Source organism: Oncorhynchus nerka, linkage group LG27 (genome assembly GCF_034236695.1).
Source record: "Oncorhynchus nerka isolate Pitt River linkage group LG27, Oner_Uvic_2.0, whole genome shotgun sequence".
In the NCBI taxonomy this organism is placed as follows: Eukaryota; Metazoa; Chordata; class Actinopteri; order Salmoniformes; family Salmonidae; genus Oncorhynchus; species Oncorhynchus nerka.
In genome coordinates this window covers 44,852,125-44,874,398 of record NC_088422.1, presented here as the reverse complement: position 1 = coordinate 44,874,398, position 22,274 = coordinate 44,852,125, and the positions used below count along the sequence as shown (strand labels likewise).

The 22,274-nt window shown below is 46.6% G+C and overlaps 1 protein-coding gene across 3 annotated transcripts in view; it reads right to left on the bottom strand.

The window, feature by feature from the left end:
- fbxl17 (F-box and leucine-rich repeat protein 17) overlaps positions 1-22,274 on the bottom strand; it is a 314,946-nt gene that overhangs the window by 20,323 nt on the left and 272,349 nt on the right. For all 3 annotated transcript variants that reach the window (XR_003860846.2, XM_029638371.2, XM_029638370.2), the window contains one exon: positions 2,323-2,465. Coding sequence is in view for 2 of the 3 variants with exons in the window: in XM_029638371.2 (XP_029494231.1) it covers positions 2,323-2,465 (143 nt within the window). In the remaining variant the exon portion in view is untranslated. The remainder of the gene's footprint in view (positions 1-2,322; positions 2,466-22,274) is intronic.

The following is a 22,274-nucleotide window of genomic DNA, read 5'->3' as shown; positions in this document are numbered from 1 at the left end:
AACTTTTGAGTTTTAACTAATACTATTAGCATTTAGCGTAGTGCATTTGCATTTCCAGAGCTCTAGTTGGGACGCAAGCGTCCCAGGTAGAGGTAAGAGGTTAAATTGAAATTGAATTGAGAGCGAAACAGGTGTAGTCTATGGGATGGAGGGATGGCGGTTGAGAGAGGGATTGGGTTCGCACCAAGGGAGAGATGACGGGTACATTTATTTAGTTCACCTTTATTTAACCAGGTAGGCCAGTTGAGAACACGTTCTCATTTGCAACTGCGACCTGGCCAAGATAAAGCAAAGCAGTTCGACACATACAACGACACAGAGTTACACATGGAATAAACAAACATACAACCAATAATACAGTAGAAAAAGTCTATATATAGCGTGTGCAAATGAGGTGAGATAAGGGAGGTAAGGTAATAAATAGGCCATGGTGGCGAAGTAATTACAATATAGCAATTAAACACTGAAGTGATAAATGTGAAGAAGATTAGTATGCAAGTAGAGATACTGGGGTGCAAAGGAGCAAGATAAATAAATAACAGTATGGGGATGAGGTAGTTGGATGGGCTATGTACAGGTGCAGTGATCTGTGAGCTGCTCTGACAGCTGGTGCTTAAAACTAGTGAGGGAGATAAGAGAGGGGAATGAGGGATGAGAGAGTAGGAGGTGCAGGGTGAATGGAGGGCATGGTCACACCTGCCCACCGGGCCTACATGGGGAGACTTAGATGCCTACTCCAGCTTCAAACTCCCGCTTTGAACCACCCCCTCCCTATTTCTCTCTCTCTCTCTCTCTCTCTCTCTCTCTCTCTCTTCATCATCACTCCATCTCATGTACATTCTACATACGGTTCATATACAGTTGATTTCTACTCTCTCTCGCTCTGTGTGACCTGATCATCTGTAGCTCCCCTCTCCACAGACTTGAGCTCACCAAACAAACTGATGCCTCGAACAATAACAGCCCAGAGCTTGACTGGTCAAATCCCTTCACCCTCTGCAACATCTATTGACTTCATTTGCAATGCTAAACATGCTTTCAGGGCACAGAGAAGAACAATAGCTTCCAGTATGGCCTTGCTTGGTGTGACCTTGGGAGACCGAACACGTCTCTGCCTCTTCAGGAAAGGATATTCTTCTCGGCTTCTCTTCGCCGTTTATGGCCCATTAAATACCTAATACCTTTCTAATACCGCAAATTACTGCTCCGTTTAGTGGAATTAACTCCAGAGTCCTCTCTCCTGGCTTCCTCACTCTAAATAAATACAAATATTTACCCATCTTTCCTACAGGCCAGAAATATCACTATCAATATCTTTTCCCCCTGGAGTAAGATTTTGATGTTTACATTTTTTAAAAACACAACTTTTTTAAACTAGGCAAGTCATTTAAGAACAAATTCTTATTTACAATGGCGGCCTACCGGGAACAGTGGGGTAACTGCCTTGTTCTGGGGCAGAACGACAAATTTGGTCTGCTAGGGGATTCGATCCAGCAACCTTTCGGTTACAAGAAACAACGCCTCACATTGTTTGATGTGGTTATTCGCAGTAGACGTTGTAATTCTCTGTGTGTGTGTGTGTGCACGTGGCTATAGATATTGATTGTAAGGTCACAGGGGGAGAGGGTACTGCTAAATCACCATAGAGAATAAGCGAGCACCTGTGCTGTAATGTGCTTACTCTTTATTACACAGAGATAAACACGATCCATACAGACCCTGTCCGGGATAATTATGTTAACACAGACCAATTCATCAGTGAGTGGTCCCTAAGGTCCCTCCATACTTTTCTATACATTTACCACATACATATTCATCTTCATTAAACAACTACAACATAGCGCCACGACCAAGTTCGACATGATCTCTTTGGAAGAGAAATATTATGAAGCATATCCACCCACCCATCTCTGTAATGATGTGGGTCCGTATAGACCACTTCATCAGTGGGATCTGACCGTCTCTTAGCTCCGACACAGGACCGACTCTTGTTTGTTAGGACATAAGGACGTTACACTGGATGTCCCCTCCCCCCCCCCCCCCCCCTCATACACCAGCCCACGCGGACCAGGGGCGGCCCGAATGCCCGCACACACTGGGCCTACGGGGGCAGTGGCTTACGGACACGCTCTCCTCTGGACACTGGTTAATTGGTCATCCTCTGGCCTGGTGTCGCGTGTGGGTGTTTGTGTGTTCCACAGTATTTTAGGGAGAGCGGGGCACACCGCTCTTTCTTGTCCTTCACCTCCGTTGCGTGACAATTCATGCAGGCACAGGGGGTTCGCACATGAACACGGTAGACGTGTCTACGCGTCATCTTACCTTGTCACACCTCATGAGGCCCAGGTATCGTAGTGACTTGCTGCTTCTGGCAATCTGCGTAGCTCCCTGGTCAGTGATCTCTTTACACCAGCCTGCATCCACTGTCTCTATGGTGCTGCTGTACTGGCCAATCGCTATCAGAGCTATGGAGACAGAGAGGAAAGAAAGGTCATGTAAGGGATGAGAGAGAGAGAGAGAGAGAAGAGAGAGAGAGAGAAGAGAGAGAGAAGAGAGAGGAAAGAGGAGAGAGGAGAGAAGAGAGAGAGAGAAGAGAAGAGAGAGAAGAGAGGGGAGAGAGAGAGAGAAGAGAGAAGAGAGAGGAGAGAGAGAGAGAGAGAGAGAGAGAAGAGAGAGGAGAGAGAAGAGAGAGAGAGAGAGAGAGAGAGAGAGAGAGAGAGAGAGAGAGAGAGAGGAGAGGGAGGAGAGAGGAGAGAGAGAAAGAGAATGCATAAACAGCCCGCTGGTTTGATGACCTGTGTGACTGTCACACACACACACACTGTTCCATTGTTTAGACAGAGCGCACCCACACACATTTACATTTGAGTCATTTAGCAGACGGCTCTCATCCAGAGCGACTTACAGGAGCAATTAGGGTTCAGTGCCTCGCTCAAGGCCACGTCGACAGATTTTCCACCTTGTCAAATCGGGCAAACAAACCAGCGACCTTTACCGGCCCAACACTCTTAACCGCTAGGCTACCTGCCGCCCAAACACACACATACATGATCACACGGCGCTGGCAGGGTGCCCCACCCTGGCACACTGTCCTTCCCCTGGCAGCGCTGTGACACATGCCAGCGCTCTAATGGATTAGTACGGCAGCAGTCTAAACAAATGTGTGTGTGTGTATGTGACAAGGCTGACAAGCTAAGCACAGAGTGCCAAAGTAAAGAGGGGACATCATGCCAGAGGATACAACCACTGTCTGTCAGTGCGTGATCGCATGGATCCGTGTGTGTGTGTGTGTGTGTCTCTGTGTGCGCGCGCCTGTTACTGTGTTCGTAGTGAAACGCCGACTTCTCATTTCGGTCCATGGCACTTTTTTGTTGTTGCTTCGTAGCAGTACAAGGTGAATCGTTTCCGTGTTTCTGGAAACAAACACGTACGCATCAAATCTGCCGACACGTCAAACGCCGGGCAGACGGACGAGCGGAACGCTACTCTGTGATCGATTCAAAAGAGTCTCAACTTTGTTCTCTACACACTCACACCTTCACTAATGAGTGGAGGATGAGGGGAGGGTGAAAGGGATGACAGAAGAGGTGAAAGGCAAAGTCAGCCTTTGGTCTGCATGCTCTCTCATGTACTTAACCGCCATGTTGTTTTCCCTGAAAAAAAAGCTAACTTCAAATCTATTTAACGAGTAGCATGACAGCCTAAATATATGTGAGGTTAAATATAGTTTAGGGTTATAATTGCCCCTGGAAGTGGAGCATGAGGTCAGGTGCTGGTCAGGTCAGAGTGTGAGGATGAGAAAGACTCAATGAAATCGGCGGACTTGTATTTCAACCAAACTGCTCTCCGTCAATGCACTAACAGCATCAATACCTTCAGACGCACGCAGGCACGCACGCACACACACACACACACACACACACACACACACACACACAGAGAGAAAGGCATGCCCTCATATCGACCTTTCCATTTCAGACATATTTAGCATACGTGACCTGAAATACACCATCAGCCCAGGGTACGAGTCAAGGTATCAGATTTAGGGGTCGATTCCAGTTACAGTGTATTATGAATGCATTATAATCACCTGCATATTTTTAGACTGTTACAAAGGGCCACACACATGTACTATACACATACTAAATACAGGGCAGGTGGTTCGAAGCACCGCGTCATTAATTACACCAACCTTTATTCTACCAGTTTAGGATCCAAAGACAGAAGCACAGAACAAAGAACCCACATGTCTTAAACCAAGTGCCCTGAGCTACGTCTGCATTACACCCAATATTACATGTTACATTAGAATACTCGGGCAGGAAAGGGCTTTTGAGGGAAAGGAGGTCTATTTTAAAAAGCATTAAATGATACACTTCCATTCCGCCATGAGCATACGGTAGGAGCCTTATTGGCCAGAGAGAGACGCTCGCCCCTGAGAGAGGGCCCGAGCAGAGATCTGTGCGTGAAAGAGAGACCGACCGGACAGAGGCAGAGAGCTTCCCGTACTCTCCTCGCCACCTCCCACTCGCCTTGTCTGTTCCCAGCAGGAGGACCTAAAACCACATCAGTTGTCCTCCTTTGATGTTTGAACACATTCTTACTACTACTTGTGTCTTCAGAGACACACCCGTCGCCTCATATATTTGCACTCCCCCGACTTTGATATCAACACGACAGAGAGCTCTTCGAGAGCAGGGAACATTAACTAGATTCAGATGCGCCTGTTTTTTTCTTGAGTGGATGTTCGGAGAGCCGGAACATAATTACAAATCATTTGTATTATGAAGCCCAAATATTTGTCCGAAATACATAACAATTTCAAACCTTGCTTACATTTGTATATGATCACGTGTCTCTCTATTATGCATGGAAATAAAGTGTGTAATTTTCATCATAGGTACACTTCAACTATGACAGACAAAATGAGAAGAAAAATCCAGAAAATCACATTGTAGGATTTTTAATTAATTTATTTGCAAATTATGGTGGAAAATAAGTATTTGGTCAATAACAAAAGTTTATCTCAATACTTTGTTATATACCCTTTGTTGGCAATGACAGAGGTCAAAAGTTTTCTGTAAGTCTTCACAAGGTTTTCACACACTGTTGCTGGTATTTTGGCCCATTCCTCCATGCAGATCTCCTCTAGAGCAGTGATGTTTTGGGGCTGTTGCTGGGCAACATGGACTTTCAACTCCCTCCAAAGATTTTCTATGGGGTTGAGATCTGGAGACTGGCTAGGCCACTCCAGGACCTTGAAATGCTTCTTACGAAGCCACTCCTTCATTGCCCGGGCGGTGTGTTTGGGATCATTGTCATGCTGAAAGACCCAGCCACGTTTCATCTTCAATGCCCTTGCTGATGGAAGGAGGTTTTCACTCAAAATCTCACGACACATGGCCCCATTCATTCTTTCCTTTACACGGATCAGTCGTCCCGGTCCCTTTGCAGAAAAACAGCCCCAAAGCATGATGTTTCCACCCCCATGCTTCACAGTAGGTATGGTGTTCTTTGGATGCAACTCAGCATTCTTTGTCCTCCAAACACGACGAGTTGAGTTTTTACCAAAAAGTTATATTTTGGTTTCATCTGACCATATGACATTCTCCCAATCTTCTTCTGGATCATCCAAATGCTCTCTAGCAAACTTCAGACGGGCCTGGACATGTACTGGCTTAAGCAGGGGGACATGTCTGGCACTGCAGGATTTGAGTCCCTGGCGGCGTAGTGTGTTACTGATGGTAGGCTTTGTTACTTTGGTCCCAGCTCTCTGCAGGTCATTCACTAGGTCCCCCGTGTGGTTCTGGGATTTTTGCTCACCGTTCTTGTGATCGAGGGAGATTATCAGTGGTCTTGTCTGTCTTCCATTTCCTAACAATTGCTCCCACAGTTGATTTCTTCAAACCAAGCTGCTTACCTATTCAGTCTTCCCAGCCTGGTGCAGGTCTACAATTTTGTTTCTGGTGTCCTTTGACAGCTCTTTTGGTCTTGGCCATAGTGGAGTTTGGAGTGTGACTGTTTGAGGTTGTGGACAGGTCTCTTTTATACTGATAACAAGTTCAAACAGGTGCCATTAATACAGGTAACGAGTGGAGGACAGAGGAGCCGCTTAAAGAAGAAGTTACAGGTCTGTGAGAGACAGAAATCTTGCTTGTTTGTAGGTGACCAAATACTTATTTTCCACCATAATTTGCAAATAAATTCATACAAAATCCTGGATTTTTTTCCCTAATTTTGTCTTTTTAAGTGGGAGAACTTGCACAATTGGTGGCTGATTAAATACTTTTTTGCCCCACTATACTTGGGAACAGAATTCCCAAATTAAAATAATTTGGAGCTGATATCCTGTTATTTTTTGTTGCTCAGAAAACATGGGGGGCAAATTGAAGCATGAAAAAGTTGCTCAGCCATTCCCTGACTGCAGTGGGACTCTTAAATCATATCAGAGAAAATCTTAAATCAGATCCTGTTCAGAGTTGAGATATAACGACTGTCACCCAGGAGACGTCGTGGATCAGACAGACCGCTCATACTGTCCTCATACAGTTCTCATACTGTCCTCATACTGTCCTCATACTGTTCTCATACTGTTCTCATACTGTTCTCATACTGTCCTCATACTGTTCTCATACTGTCCTCATACTGTTCTCATACTGTCCTCATACTGTTCTCATACTGTCCTCATACTGTCCTCATACTGTCCTCATACTGTCCTCATACTGTTCTCATACTGTCCTCATACTGTCCTCATACTGTTCTCATACTGTTCTCATACTGTCCTCATACTGTTCTCATACTGTCCTCATACTGTTCTCATACTGTCCTCATACTGTTCTCATACTGTCCTCATACTGTTCTCATACTGTCCTCACTGTTTTTTTAAAAATCTGTCCTCATACTGTCCTCATACTGTTCTCATACTGTCCTCATACTGTTCTCCCCCCGCAGATGTTTCGCCTCAACAATAACTTCTGTACTGGTCTGTAGTAACCCGGAAGGTTGCTGGATTGAATCCCTGAGCTGACAAGGTGAATCATTTTTTTAAAAATCTGTCGTTCTTCCCCTGAGCAAGGCAGTTAAACCCAGTGTTCTCCGGGAGCGTTGACATGGATGTTGATTAAAAGGCATCTGAGACAGCATCTACTACAACCTGCCATTGGAAACCATTGGCCAAGGCCTTTTACACAAGAGGAGCACTGATTCCACCAGAATGCATTGTATGTAGACGGCCATATTATAACCCCTCCCCCACCCAAATATCCTGGGACTGTGAAAGCAAACCCTGATAAATCCACAACACATCTGAGATGCTCTCTTACCCTGCACTAGGTTGCACTGTGAATCCACGAGTGTGCATCTGTATCTGTGTGCGTCTGTCCAGCGATGATGCTTGGCTATAGATAACCACGAGTGGTTGATGCATGGCTTTTATTATTCATGCTAACGGCGAGAGTTGATTTGGTCCTGGGTGAAAAATGCTCGACTCTTTTTTGTGTGCCCTGAGGCGACTGTACACACTGACTGTATGGAGAGAGAGAGAGAGAAAACTGCAGATAAGATCAACTGGCCCTGCCACACAGGGTTCAGAGAAGCAAAGCAACACACACACACACACACACACACACAAACCAAGACAGATACACCCGGGCCTCATCTCTCGGAACACAAATCCAATAAGGAACGGGAACTCAAACAAATGCGTCTGTGCCACTATTACTCACACACATACAGAGGTAATGTAACACACACACGCAGCCACACCGACAAGCGCACAGACACACAGACACACAGACACACGGACCAACAATTTCATTAGACATTGTTTCGTTTTTTTTCTTCTTCCCTAGATGGATGATTCTGTCAAAAGACAAAACCTGGATATTCTTCTGTTCTCATTAGGAAGATAACCGGCCTGTCTTAACGGAACGTACACACAGAATGATCGTTCATGTAAAGGGGAAAGGAACACAGGTCCACGCATACACAAAGTCACACACATACATGCACTAACGCACGCAAGCAACACGAGACACACTAATGCAAAAGACTGGTTCGGAGAATTCCAATCCAATTCCTATTACAAAACGGCAAATGGCACATGATTACCGGGAAAATGTCCATTCAGGAAGCTGACAACTCTATTTTTGGGGAACCTTGCATGCTCAGTTAGTGCTAGACAGAGGATCACAGTATAGACCATGTGCCTCAAACTAAGAGGGCCAGTGACACACTCAGGAGAGTTTTAACCTTTGCTATACCACAAAGAAGAAGACCAAGGATAATGACTTTACCCAGATGAACACCTAATCCCGAAGAGAAGCCTTTCAATAGCGCATCGACATTTAAAGAGGGACAGTTGTTATTTTGGTCAGTGCAGGTACCCATGTTTCAATGGGGTTTCAAGGGGCGACCATACTTGGCGGAAACACATTCCATTAGGCTTCAATACCGTGGCATTCCTCTCTGGCCATATTCAGAGACAAGAGAACCGGGTCACCTGACACGTGCGCGCACACACAGGCTGAATCCCAAATCTCCCCCTCGGAGACTCTCCCCTCATGCACACTACACAGCCTCTCCCCTCACGCACACTACACATCCTCTCTCCTCACACACACTACACACCCTCTCTCCTCACACACTACACACCCTCTCTCCTCACACACGACACACCCTCTCTCCTCACACACACTACACACCCTCTCTCCTCACACACTACACACCCTCTCTCCTCACACACACTACACACCCTCTCTCCTCACACACGACACACCCTCTCTCCTCACACACTACACATCCTCTCTCCTCACACACACTACACACCCTCTCTCCTCACACACTACACACCCTCTCTCCTCACACACACTACACACCTCTCTCCTCACACACTACACACCCTCACACACACTACACACCCTCTCTCCTCACACACGACACACCCTCTCTCCTCACACACTACACATCCTCTCTCCTCACACACACTACACACCCTCTCTCCTCACACACACTACACACCCTCTCTCCTCACACACGACACACCCTCTCTCCTCACACACTACAAATCCTCTCTCCTCACACACACTACACACCTCTCTCCTCACACACTACACACCCTCTCTCCTCACACACACTACACACCCTCTCTCCTCACACACACTACACACCCTCTCTCCTCACACACACTACACACCCTCTCTCATCACACACTACTACACATCCTCTCTCCTCACACACACTACACACCCTCTCTCATCACACACTACTACACATCCTCTCTCCTCACACACACTACACACCCTCTCTCCTCACACACACTACACACCTCTCTCCTCACACACGACACACCCTCTCTCCTCACACACTACACACCCTCTCTCCTCACACACACTACACACCCTCTCTCCTCACACACACTACACACCCTCTCTCCTCACACACAACACACCCTCTCTCCTCACACACAACACACCCTCTCTCCTCACACAACACACCTTCTCTCCTCACACACACTACACACCCTCTCTCCTCACACACGACACACCCTCCCTCCTCACACACTACACACCCTCTCTCCTCACACACTACACACCCTCTCCTCACACACTACACACCCTCTCTCCTCACACACTACACACCCTCTCCTCACACACAAACACCCTCTCTCCTCACACACAACACACCCTCTCTCCTCACACACTACACACCCTCTCTCACACTACACACCCTCTCTCCTCACACACTACACACCCTCTCTCCTCACACACTACACACCCTCTCTCCTCACACACTACACAGACCCTCTCACACACTACACACCCTCTCTCCTCAGTACACACCCTCTCTCCTCACACACGACACACCCTCTCTCCTCACACACGACACACCCTCTCTCCTCACACACGACACACCCTCTCTCCTCACACACGACACACCCTCTCTCCTCACAAACGACACACCCGCTCTCCTCACACACGACTCACCCTCTCTCCTCACACACTACACAGACCCTCTCACACACTACACACCCTCTCTCCTCACACACTACACACCCTCTCTCACACACTACACAGACCCTCTCACACACTACACACCCTCTCTCCTCACACACTACACACCCTCTCTCACACACTACACAGACCCTCTCACACACTACACAGACACACTTCACAAAGGACAGATCATAGGAGCTGGAAATGGTCTTTCCTGTCTGAGAAAAATAAGTATTATGCAAGAAAAAGACTACCTGCCGCCAGTGTGTGTGTGTGTGTGTGTGTGTGTGTGTGTGTGTGTGTGTGTGTACGCACGAGTGTGTGTGCACATTCATGCGTCCTTTGGCGTGCACTGTGCAGTGTGTGTAAAGGCGAGGAACTAGATGAGAAGTAGAAAGGAGAGGTCAATTGAGACTTAACATACACACTGGATTTCAACCATTTTAAAACAGATGACAGAAATGGTATCTCTCGAAGCTACAACTGACTATTCCAGCGTAGAGAACCACATAGCACATTGACCTTCTGCTTGCTCTCTCATGTCATCAGCTAATGGGGATTCTAATAAAATTCTAAATTCAAATTCTCTTCCACTTTCTATTGCTCTGTAAACCATGGCGTCAGCTAATGGGGATCCTAATAAAATTCAAATTCTCTTCCACTTTCTATCGCTCTGTATACCATGGCGTCAGCTAATGGGGATGTTAATAAAATTCTAAATTCAAATTCTCTTCCACTTTCTATCGTTCTGTATACCATGGCGTCAGCTAATGGGGATGTTAATAAAATTCAAAATTCAAATTCTCTTCCACTTTCTATCGCTCTGTATACCATGGCGTCAGCTAATGGGGATCCTAATAAAATTCAAAATTCAAATTCTTGTAATGGGGATCTTAATAAAATTCCAAATTCAAATTGCCCCCCACCCTAGATTTAGCCGGCTACCATTTTTATGAGCAGGAGGTCAAGCAGTGGTCAACCTTGTAACCATTCTGTGAGACTCTGTGGGACTAGGGAGTGCACTTAAAAGTATAAACTTAATCAGTTTAGTCCCCTTTCTATCTGACCTAGCAGTCAGGGGTTAACCATTCTTTACTGGCATATCAGATGGAATATTCAAACATGCGCACACACATAAGTCCCTTATTTCATTATTTACAGGCATATTAGATATGGAATCCACTTATTTCATTATCCTAAATAACGGTAGGTAATTACCTGAGAGCTCTGAACCCATTCCCCTGCCTGCCGTAACCCTACACAACATCCTAACCACTGACTCTGATTAAGATAGAAAGGCTACTAAGGACATTACGTGATAACTTGAAGATTTACTGGGATGCTGTGTGTGTGTGTGTGTGTGTGTGTGTGTGTGTGTGTGTGTGTGTATATATATATATATAGCTGATGTATTCCAGAGAGTCTAACTGTCATGTCTACTCTAAAGCAGCTCCAGTCTGCCCTTTGTGTCGCGTCTAAAGTATTCCCCCTCCCCAGGCCGCAGCGTGATCAAACCCCAGCGTAAAGTATTCCCCCTCCCCAGGCCGCAGCGTGATCAAACCCCACAGCGTAAAGTATTCCCCCTCCCCAGGCCGCAGCGTGATCAAACCCCAGCGTAAAGTATTCCCCCTCCCCAGGCCGCAGCGTGATCAAACCCCAGCGTAAAGTATTCCCCCTCCCCAGGCCGCAGCGTGATCAAACCCCAGCGTAATGTATTCCCCCTCCCCAGGCCGCAGCGTGATAAAACCCCAGCGTAAAGTATTCCCCCTCCCCAGGTCGCAGCGTGATCAAACCCGGGCGTAAAGTATTCCCCCTCCCCAGGCCGCAGCGTGATCAAACCCCAGCGTAAAGTATCCCCCTCCCCAGGCCACAGCGTGATCAAACCCCAGCGTAAAGTATTTCCCCTCCCCAGGCCGCAGCGTGATCAAACCCCAGCGTAAAGTATTCCCCCTCCCCAGGCCGCAGCGTGATCAAACCCCAGCGCAAAGTATTCCCCTCCCCAGGCCACAGCGTGATCAAACCCCAGCGTAAAGTATTCCCCTCCCCAGGCCGCAGCGTGATCAAACCCCAGAGTAAAGTATTCCCCCTCCCCAGGCCGCAGCGTGATCAAACCCCACAGCGTAAAGTATTCCCCCTCCCCAGGCCGCAGCGTGATCAAACGCCAGTGTAAAGTATTCCCCTATTCCCCTCCCCAGGCCGCAGCGTGATCAAACGCCAGCGTAAAGTATTCCCCCTCCCCAGGCAGCAGCGTGATCAAACCCCAGCGTAAAGTATTCCCCCTCCCCAGGCCGCAGCGTGATCAAACCCCAGCGTAAAGTATTCCCCCTCCCCAGGCGTGATCAAACCTCAGCGTAATGTATCCCCCTCCCCAGGCCGCAGCGTGATCAAACCCCAGCGTAAAGTATTCCCCCTCCCCAGGCCGCAGCGTGATCAAACCCCAGCGTAAAGTATTCCCCCTCCCCAGGCCGCAGCGTGATCAAACCCCAGCGCAAAGTATTCCCCCTCCCCAGGCCGCAGCGTGATCAAACCCCAGCGTAAAGTATTCACCCTCCCCAGGCGTGATCAAACCCCAGCGTAATGTATCCCCCTCCCCAGGCCGCAGCGTGATCAAACCCCAGCGTAAAGTATTCCCCCAGGCCGCAGCGTGATCAAACCCCACAGCGTAAAGTATTCCCCCTCCCCAGGCCGCAGCGTGATCAAACCCCACAGCGTAAAGTATTCCCCCTCCCCAGGCCGCAGCGTGATCAAACCCCAGCGTAAAGGCCATTCTGGTTGCCTGGCTGTAACGCCATCCCAGACACACCCATCATTACTGCGCCAGAAGATACTTCTGGTCAAAAACCCTTTAGAACGGAACTGGGTATGTCTTGGTGATTCTGGCTTGGCGTGTGACCGAGTTAGATGGTACTGTGGGCTCAAACCTGCACTATCGGCAGGCACATGCACACACTAAAGCCATTCAGTATGACTCGGACCACAATATCTGTTGTAGCATTACGCTAGTAACAGACACAGCATGACTTCCCCCTGACGTAGTTATCGAGAAGAACGACCAGAAAGAGAACATGTGTCGTCGGTAAATAGGCCTAGAGACGACATAGCAACCCCCAGTTAACAGCCACAAGACGTCAGAGGCCTCAGCTAGCCCCCGAAAGCACCGTTACTCTAGTAACAGTTACCACGGCACCGCTGATTGACGTGTGAAGGAGGGACAGTCATGATCAAACGGGAGCGGGTCACCTGACTGGGGTCATGTACGGTAGAAACCAGGTTACTACAATCAATGTCATGTATAATAAATACCACACTGGAACGTTAAGTCTGCGTTTGAAAGTGACTTGGCACCGCTGGTGACCCCAGCAGTAACTGACCCCAGGTCAGTGGAGGACACGCCTTGCACTGTGTGAGAATGAAGACTATTTTTAATTTTTAACCCTTATATACCAAGTAAGTTTTACTAATCTGGTGATACTGGGAAAATAAAACATTGTCTGCTTTGAAGTAGAGGTCACGCAATGTACATTCTAATGGTGTTTTGTAGCTAAGCAGGGGACATTATACAAAGTCCGTGTGGGGAGAAAATCAACAGGATACCACAAGACTGGATATTTTTGAAACTATTTATTTTCCTGTTTGTGGGAATAGGAGAGAGAAAAAGAGAGCGAGTGAGATCGAGAAATAGAGAAAGGGAGAGGCTTGTGTGAGGTGAGCTTTTACTGCCCTGACGTTTCAGTCAAACTGAATCAAATGAGCGGGAACAGAAATGCGCCAGGCACCAATATGTGGCTGAGCTGGAGAGGCACATAGAGAGGGGGAGCAGATTGAGTGTGACACTGAAGAGGGGGGGGGGCAGTTTAGGAGGGACACGCTCAATCAAGGAAATTAATTAACTAGAGGGCAGGAAGAGGGCAGGAGCACACCCACTGGGTCAGCTGCTTTAAATTAGATCAGAGGCTGACTAAGAGAATGCCCCTGCCCTCTCCCACTCTGCCAGTGTGTGTGCGCCAATCACCATGCCCTGAGAAGCACAACTAGTGAGGTCAATAAAAACAACTGTACTTTATGGCAGTGCATTTGAGACAAGAAAACACACACAGTGATTGAATTCCTGTGCGATAACCTTGTGGTGGAAGGTGGAGTTGTAAACATATTGTGTGTGTGTGTGTGTGTGAGAGAGAGAGAGAGAGAGCAAGTCTCTCTTAAGAGATGAGAGAGATGTGACCTAAGACTTTAAAGTGGAGCATATTTTCTCCTGGAACATTGGCAAACGTACCAAAGTGTGTGTGTGTGTGTGTTATCACCCTTTTTCGTAGTATTTTTCTTCCTCCGAAACACAACCCAACCAAGCCGCACTGCTTCTTAACACAGCGCCTATCCAACCCAGAAGCCAGCCGCACCAATGGTGTCGGAGGAAACACTGTTCATCTGGCGACCGTGCACTGCGCTCAGCCTGCCACAGGAGTCGCTGGTGCGCGATGAGACAAGGATATCCCTACCGGCCAAACCCTCCCTAACCCGGACGACGCTAGGCCAATTGTGCGTTGCCCCACGGACCTCTCGGTCGCGGCTGGCTGCTCGGTCTCTGGTGGCACAGCTAGCGCTGCGATGCAGTGCCCTAGAACACTGCGCCAACCTGGGAGGCCCCTTATTAGCTAATGGATCCCCATTAGCTGTTGCGAAAGCAGCAGCTACTCTTCCTGGGGTCCACACAAAACACAAAACATGAAACACAATACAGAACATTAATAGACAAGAACAGCTCAAGGACAGAACTACAACAATTGAACTCCATAAATAAATCCATCACTTTTGTTCTGCCCACTTGTTAAAAACAAACACTGCTACCCTGAACGATGGCTGAGGTGTAACGCCAAGGAACAGTTGTCGATACACAGACACTATTGAGCCCTAAAGCACAGATAGATGGGACATGGTGAGTTGTATCTGTGTTGTCCAAATGAAAGAGGGGGGTTTTAATAGGGTATTGGAAAGGATTGTCTTAGTCCTCCCTCTGTGTGTGTTTCTCGTTCTCTTTCTTTCTCTCTGACAACAGCACTTTGTCATGTCAGACAACATTAGGATCCACAGGAACTGCATCTTTGAAGTTAAACTGGGGGAAAATATCCTAAGTATAGGCCCTGGCTCCAGATATGTGTGGCTGCCATCTCAGATCTGTGTGTAAGATGAAAATCACCAGCCTGTTGCAATATGCTCTATCATACTATGGCTCTACAGTTTCATATGGATCTCTTTCAGAATAGTACATCAGGGTTTGGTGAAAACACCCCCAGACACAAAGCGCTGAGTAGTGACCTTCATGTCTTTACATAGACTCTGGCTCACAACACAAAGTGTGTGTGTGTGTGTGCGCGAGCATCTGCATGTGTGGGCGTGCATGACACAGAGAGATACACCAGACGAGGGATTAGAAAAGAAAACAAGTGGTTCTCCAGGAGAGCAGAGAGATGATGTTTGACAGAGAGAGGCTGTGAAGCGTGGCTGTGTTCAATGCTTATGGATTTGGGCTAATCCACTAGCGTAGAGAAAACGTCTTAAGGGTAATTACACGCTCTGATCTCATCCAGAGATCCCCAAAACAAGCTGCTCTTACATACTGTATGCTGGTTACGCTTGTTAAGGTCGTTAGGTATTACATATGGTTGGCATAGTCAGATAGAGTAGCCTAAGTGGAAAATCCCTACTGGAAGGTACTGTAACATAGACTACTGTTAAAGAGGTTAACCAAGGTGGTAAATTCAAAATAAATAAAATATGCCCAATTTCCTTTGAAAGAGGCGGCAGGTAGCCTAGCGGTTAAGAGCGTTGGGCCAGTAACCGAAAGGCCACGGGGGGCGGGGGATCTGCCGATGTGCCCGTGAGCAAGGCACTTAACCCTAAATGCACCTGTAAGTCACTTTGGATAGGCTTGTCAAATTCGGCTTCAGACTCCTGTCACCAGTCGCCACCACTTCCTATCAATGTGCTGCAGTCGCAGAGAAGACGGGCCAAACTTCTCCCTGCACCGTTGATCATAAAGCAGCATCACCTGTCCTTGACCCTTGTTAACACAGTGTGTGTGTGTGTGTGTGTGTGATGACACACACTATATCTCTCCTGTCCCCCGTCGTAAAGTTGGACCCCTATCCCTGTCCCTGACCTCGGTGGTTAATAGTGTGTAACCAATGGAATGCCTCTCTTTTTACCCATCTATTACCCATCCCCGCTAAACAACCACCCACACCGCCATACACCCACCAGGGTGGTCTCAGCCTAATTACAGAGGAGGACCTCCATTCCAGAATCACCTGATGACATCATGACAAGGACCTCCATTCCAGAATCACCTGATGACATCATGACAAGGACCTCCATTCCAGAATCACCTGATGACATCATGACAAGGACCTCCATTCCAGAATCATGTGATGACATCATGACAAGGACCTCCATTCCAGAATCACCTGATGACATCATGACAAGGATTCCATTCCAGAATCACCTGATGACATCATGACAAGGATTCCATTCCAGAATCACCTGATGACATCATGACAAGGATTCCATTCCAAAATCCTCAGCTCTAAAGCTATTCTGGACTAATAATTAACCACCATTCACCATCACTGGTGGAAAAAGTACCCATTGTCATACTTAAAAAGTAAAGATTTCTTAATCGAAAATTACTCAAGAAAAAGTCAAAGTCATGCAGTAAAATACTACTTGAGTAATAGTCTAAAAGTATTTGGTTTCAAATATACTTAAGTATCAAAAATAAACGTAATGGCTAAAATATACTTAAGTATCAAAAATAAACGTAATAGCTAAAATATACTTAAGTATCAAAAGTATAAATAATTTAAAATTCCTTTTTATTTTTTATCCACAGGCCTTTTAATCTTTATCATTTCACTCTGAGACCTCAAATAAACTCATAATCAGTCAGATACTACCCATAGTCCTATACAGAGTGTACAAAACATTAGGAACACCTTCCAAATATTGAGTTTTCCCTCAGAACAGCCTCAATTCGTCAGGGCATGGACTCTACAAGGTATTGAAGGCGTTCCACAGGGATGCTGGCCCATGTTAACTCCAATGCTTCCCACAGTTGTGTCAAGATGGCTGGATGTCCTTTGGGTGGTGGACCGTTCATGATACACACGGGAAACTATTGAGCGTGAAAAACCCAGCAGTGTTCCAGTTCTTGACACGCTCAAACCGGTGCCCCTGGCACCTACTACCATACCCTGTTCAAAGGCATTGAAATATTTTGTCTTGCCCATCCACCCTCGGAATTGAACACATACCCAATCCACGTCTCTTTCAATAACAGGTCTCCTCCGCTTCATCTATGTAGTTTGATGGATTGAAGGTGACATCAATATGGGATCATAGCTTTCACCTGGATTTGGCATTATATTAGGATCCCAAATTAGCTGCTGCCTGTGGTCCAACCAGGAAACACAACAATTAAAATACACAACATACATAAATATACACAACATGGCCAAAAGTATATTGACATCTTCTCATTGAACACCTCATTCCAAAACCATGGGCATTAATATGGAGTTGGTCCCCCCTTTGCTGCTATAACAGCTTCCAATCTTATGGGAAGGCTTTCCACTAGATGTTGGGACTTGCTTCCATACAGCCACAAGAGCATTGGTGAGATCGGGCACTGATGTTGGGCGATTAGGCCTGGCTCGCAGTTGGTGTTCCAATTCATCTCAAAGGTGTTCAATGGTGTTTAGGTCAGTGCTCTGTGCAGGCCAGTCAAGTTCTTCCATAACAATCTCAAAAAACCATTTATGTATGGACCTCGCTTTGTGCATGGGAGCATTGTCCTGCTGAAACAGGAAAGGGTCTTTCCCAAACTGTTGCCACAAAGTTGGATGCACAGAATCGTCTAGAATGACATTGTATGCTGTAGCGTTAACATTTTCAAGAAAGCAGACAATGCCTCATTTAGTAACAACAGTTTTTTAAAAATTAATTATTTTTAAAATGTCACCTTTATTCAACCAGGTAGGCTAGTTGAGAACAAGTTCTAATTTACAACTGCGACCTGGCCAAGATAAAGCAAAGCAGTACGACATAAACAACAACACAGAGTTACACATGGAATAACAAATATAATCAATAATATAATAGAAAAAGTATATATACAGTGTGTGCAAATGAGGTAAGATAAGGGAGGTAAGGCAATAAATAGGTCATAGTCGCTAAATAATTACAATATAGCAATTAAACACTGGAGTGATAAATGTGCAGAAGATGAGTACGCAAGTAGAGATACTGGGGTGCAAAGGAGCAAAATAAATAAAAGTATGGGGATGAGGTAGTTGGATGGGCTATGTGCAGGTGCAGTGATCTGTGAGCTGCTCTGGCAGCTGGTGCTTAAAGCTAGTGAGGGAGATATGATTCTCCAGCTTCAGTGATTTTTGCAGTTCATTCCAGTTATTGGCAGCAGAGAACTGGAAGGAAAGAAGGAGGAATTGGCTTTGGGGGTGACCAGTGAAATATACCTGCTGGAGCGCGTGCTATGGGTGGGTGCTGCTATGGTGACCAGTGAGCTGAGATAAGACGGGGCTTTACCTAGCAAAGACTTATAGATGACCTGGAGCCAGTGAGTTTGGCGACGAATATGAAGCGAGGGTCAGCCAACGAGAACATACAGGTCGCAGTGGTGGGTAGTATATGGGGTCTTGGTGACAAAACGAATGGCACTGTGATAGACTGCATCCAATTTGCTGAGTAGAGTGTTGGAGGCTATTTTGTGAATGACATCGCCAAAGTCAAGTATAGGTAGGACAGTCAGTTTTACGAGGGTATGTTTGGCAGCATGAGTGAAGGATGCTTTGTTGGGAAATAGGAAGGCTGTTCTAGATTTAATTTTGAATTGGAGATGCTTAATGTGAGTCTGGAAGAAGAGTTCTAACCAGACACCTAGGTATTTGTAGTTGTCCACATATTCTAAGTCAGAAACGTCCAGAGTAGTGATGCTGGACGTGCGGGCAGCGAATGGTTGAAGAGCATGCATTTAGTTGTACTTGCATTTAAGAGCAGTTGGAGGCCACGGAAGGAGAGTTGTATGGCATTGGAACTTGTCTGGAGGTTAGGTAACACAGTGTCCAAAGAAGGGCCAGAAGTATACAGAACGGTGTCGTCTGCGTAGAGGTGGATCAGAGAATCACCAGCAGTAAAAGTGACATCATTGATGTATACAGAGAAAAGAGTCGGCCCAAGGATTGAACCCTGTGGCACCCCCATAGAGACTGCCAGAGGTTCGGACAACAGGCTCTCCAATTTGACACACTTAACTCTGTCTGAGAAGTAGTTGGTGAACCAGTTGAGACAGTCATTTGAAAAACCAAGGCTGTTGAGTCTGCTGATAAGAATGTTGTGATTGAGTTCGAAAGCCTTGGCCAGGTAGATGAATAGAGCTGCACAGTATTGTCTCGATGGTGGTTATGATATCGTTTAGGACCTTGAGCGTGGCTGAGGTGCACCCATGACCAGCTCGGAAACCAGATTGCATAGCGGAGAAGGTATGGTGGGATTCGAAATGGTCGGTGATCTGTTTCTTAACTTGGCTTTCGAAGACCTTAGGAAGGCAGGGTAGGATAGATATAGGTCTGTAGCAGTTTGAGTCTAGAGTGTATCCCCCATTGAAGAGGGGGATGACCGCGGCAGCTTTCCAATCTTTGGGGATCTCAGATGACACAAAAGAGAAGTTGAACAGGCTAGTAATAGATGTTGCAACAATTCTGGCGGATAATTTTAGAAAAGGAGGGTCCAGATTGTCTAGCCCGGCTGATATGTAGGGTTCCAGATTTTGCAATTCTTTCAGAACATCAGCTATCTGGATTTGGGTGAAGGAGAAATGGGGGAGGCTTGAGAAAGGCTTGGGGGCATAGGGCTGTTGACCAGGGTAGGGGTAGCCAGATGGAAAGCATGGCCAGCCGTAGAATAATGCTTATTGAAATCCTCAATTATAGCAGATTTATCGGTGGTGACAGTGTTTCCTAGCCTCAGTGCAGTGGGCAGCTTGGAGGAGGTGCTCTTATTCTCCATTCATCCCCCCTGCTTAGATTGAAGATGTGGCAAATAGGAGTCGAAATGTATTCCGCTACCTATTTTTAAAAAATGTTTTATACAATTTTTTTTGGTCCGTTATGCATGAATATGAAGGCTTAGCATTTGTGGTTTGCATGTCATGCCTAAGTTTGCTAATCTTGTCAACAAAAAAGGGTTTTGTTATGATCCAGCTGGCCTGTCTAAATGGAGAGAGCAGGTGTTCCTAATGTTTTGTACACTCAGTGTTCACTGCATTCTATCTTTGCAAGCTCATAAAAGGAATAGATCTACAATAAGCTCTTATTAGGGCGGTGCACCCACACAGCAGGATACTTAGTGGTGTATTTCCCCCTCTAAGTATCTATAATTACTTACGGAGAGAGGTTCAACCTCTTCATAGGCTGACGATGGCATCACTACTTTCCCACTGGCTGTTCTATACTGCGCTGATTGAGTCATGGTTTAGCAGTGCCACTGTGTCTGTCTCTCTCTCTTATCTGCTGTGGTTTACAACGTCTGTCCGTTCTAGCCAGGGGGGACTCATTAACCAGACGCACACTTCCTGTTCCTCTTCCCCAGATAAAACCATTAGAACCGCGACTACTGGAGTCAGTGAGAACAAGCCATAGAGATAGAGTGAGTAGAAAGGACATTCCCATTCAGAGCAACGCTCAGTGGTTTGGTGGGTGGAGGCAGACAGTAGGGGTCTACTTAGACATGGTTGAGCTACTGCTTCCCTGCCCTCATGCAAGGCACTTAGCTAATGACTCCAAAATAAATGGCTTTACAATTGGGTTAGACAACGTATGCAATGAGTCATGAACCTGACTGAAACGTTGCGTCACCGGCGCAGGGATATGATGTCACAGAGACACGTCCTAAATCAAAGCTAGCTAATGTTAAAGGAGTCAGCCACAGTCCACTGGTGTCCACCATTTAGGCAACATTAGGTTACCATACCATCACACGGATCCTTGATCCACAGCCCTTGAACCAGTCCCTTCATCCACATAAATCCCTCCCTTTATCCACATCAATCCCTCCTTCCCTCCCTCCATCCTTGACCCCTTCATTCTTCTTATCCCACTATTCCTCCCATTTCTGAGCAACCTCTCTACCAGTCCCTTCATCCACCCTTAATCCTTCCCACCCTTCACCCCTGACCAGTCCCATTGTACCAGCTCTCATCCACCCCTGCTCCTCCCTCTGTCCCCCCACCCTGAACCTTCCCAGGGGAGAGGTCACTGGAGGTCATGACCCCTGCTTTTTTTTAGAGGCTCTTTAGAGTTCTGCTCCTGTGGTGAGTCACACAGGGGTTAATGCTGGGAACCAGACCCTATAACCAACTGTAGAGGGGCTCCTCACACTCACAGTCCTGTTTACTCAACCCTGACACTAAACAGTCACACACCATTCATCCCCCCTGCTTTCTCTCTCTCTCACACATACATACACACTAAGCCAGCGTGTCAGGTTCAGCTTGACCGCCTGTCATTAAACTAATTTCACAAACGACAAGAGATTAGCCTGAACAAAGGAGGAGGAAGGAAAATAAAATATCAAAAAGAGCAACTGCTATGAAAGTCAGAGTGTGTGTGAGAGTCAGCATCCCCCCCCCCCCCCCCCCCTCTCAAACACAATAGGAGGACATCCCTTCCAGGTACCAGCTTACCCACTGTTCTGCAGCTGTAGAATAAATCCCTAGCGTGTCGGGTGTGTTCAGTGTGTGGTCAGTGTGTATATATGTGTGCGTCGTGCCTGGTGAGTTGTGGTGGAACTAGCATGGATGAAACCCAGAGCTGTAGTAGCAGGTGCTGTTTGCCCAACAAACCTGCACTTGACATATCTCGTTCAAGAGTTGGTTCACTTGTCCTAAAGGTAAATCAGTTAGCATGTATTGTTGAAAGCACAATACTGCCACTCATATTGCAACTCTTGCGCAAGCACTTAATCAAGTATAGTTAATGACGTGGATCAACACATCTTAAAATAAAGCCTTTGTTGAAGTTCTATAATAAAGGATTGTTGTTGGATTCAGAAACAGGGTAAACAAACCGTTAGACATTTACATACTGGCGTATGAATACCAAATGACTGAAAAAGAGGAATACTAATAAATGTTGTGATTTGGACCCCGTGCTCCCATCTGTGTTGCCTGTAGGCGGTAAACAGACTGCAGAAGCACCGTGAATTAGTATGGCA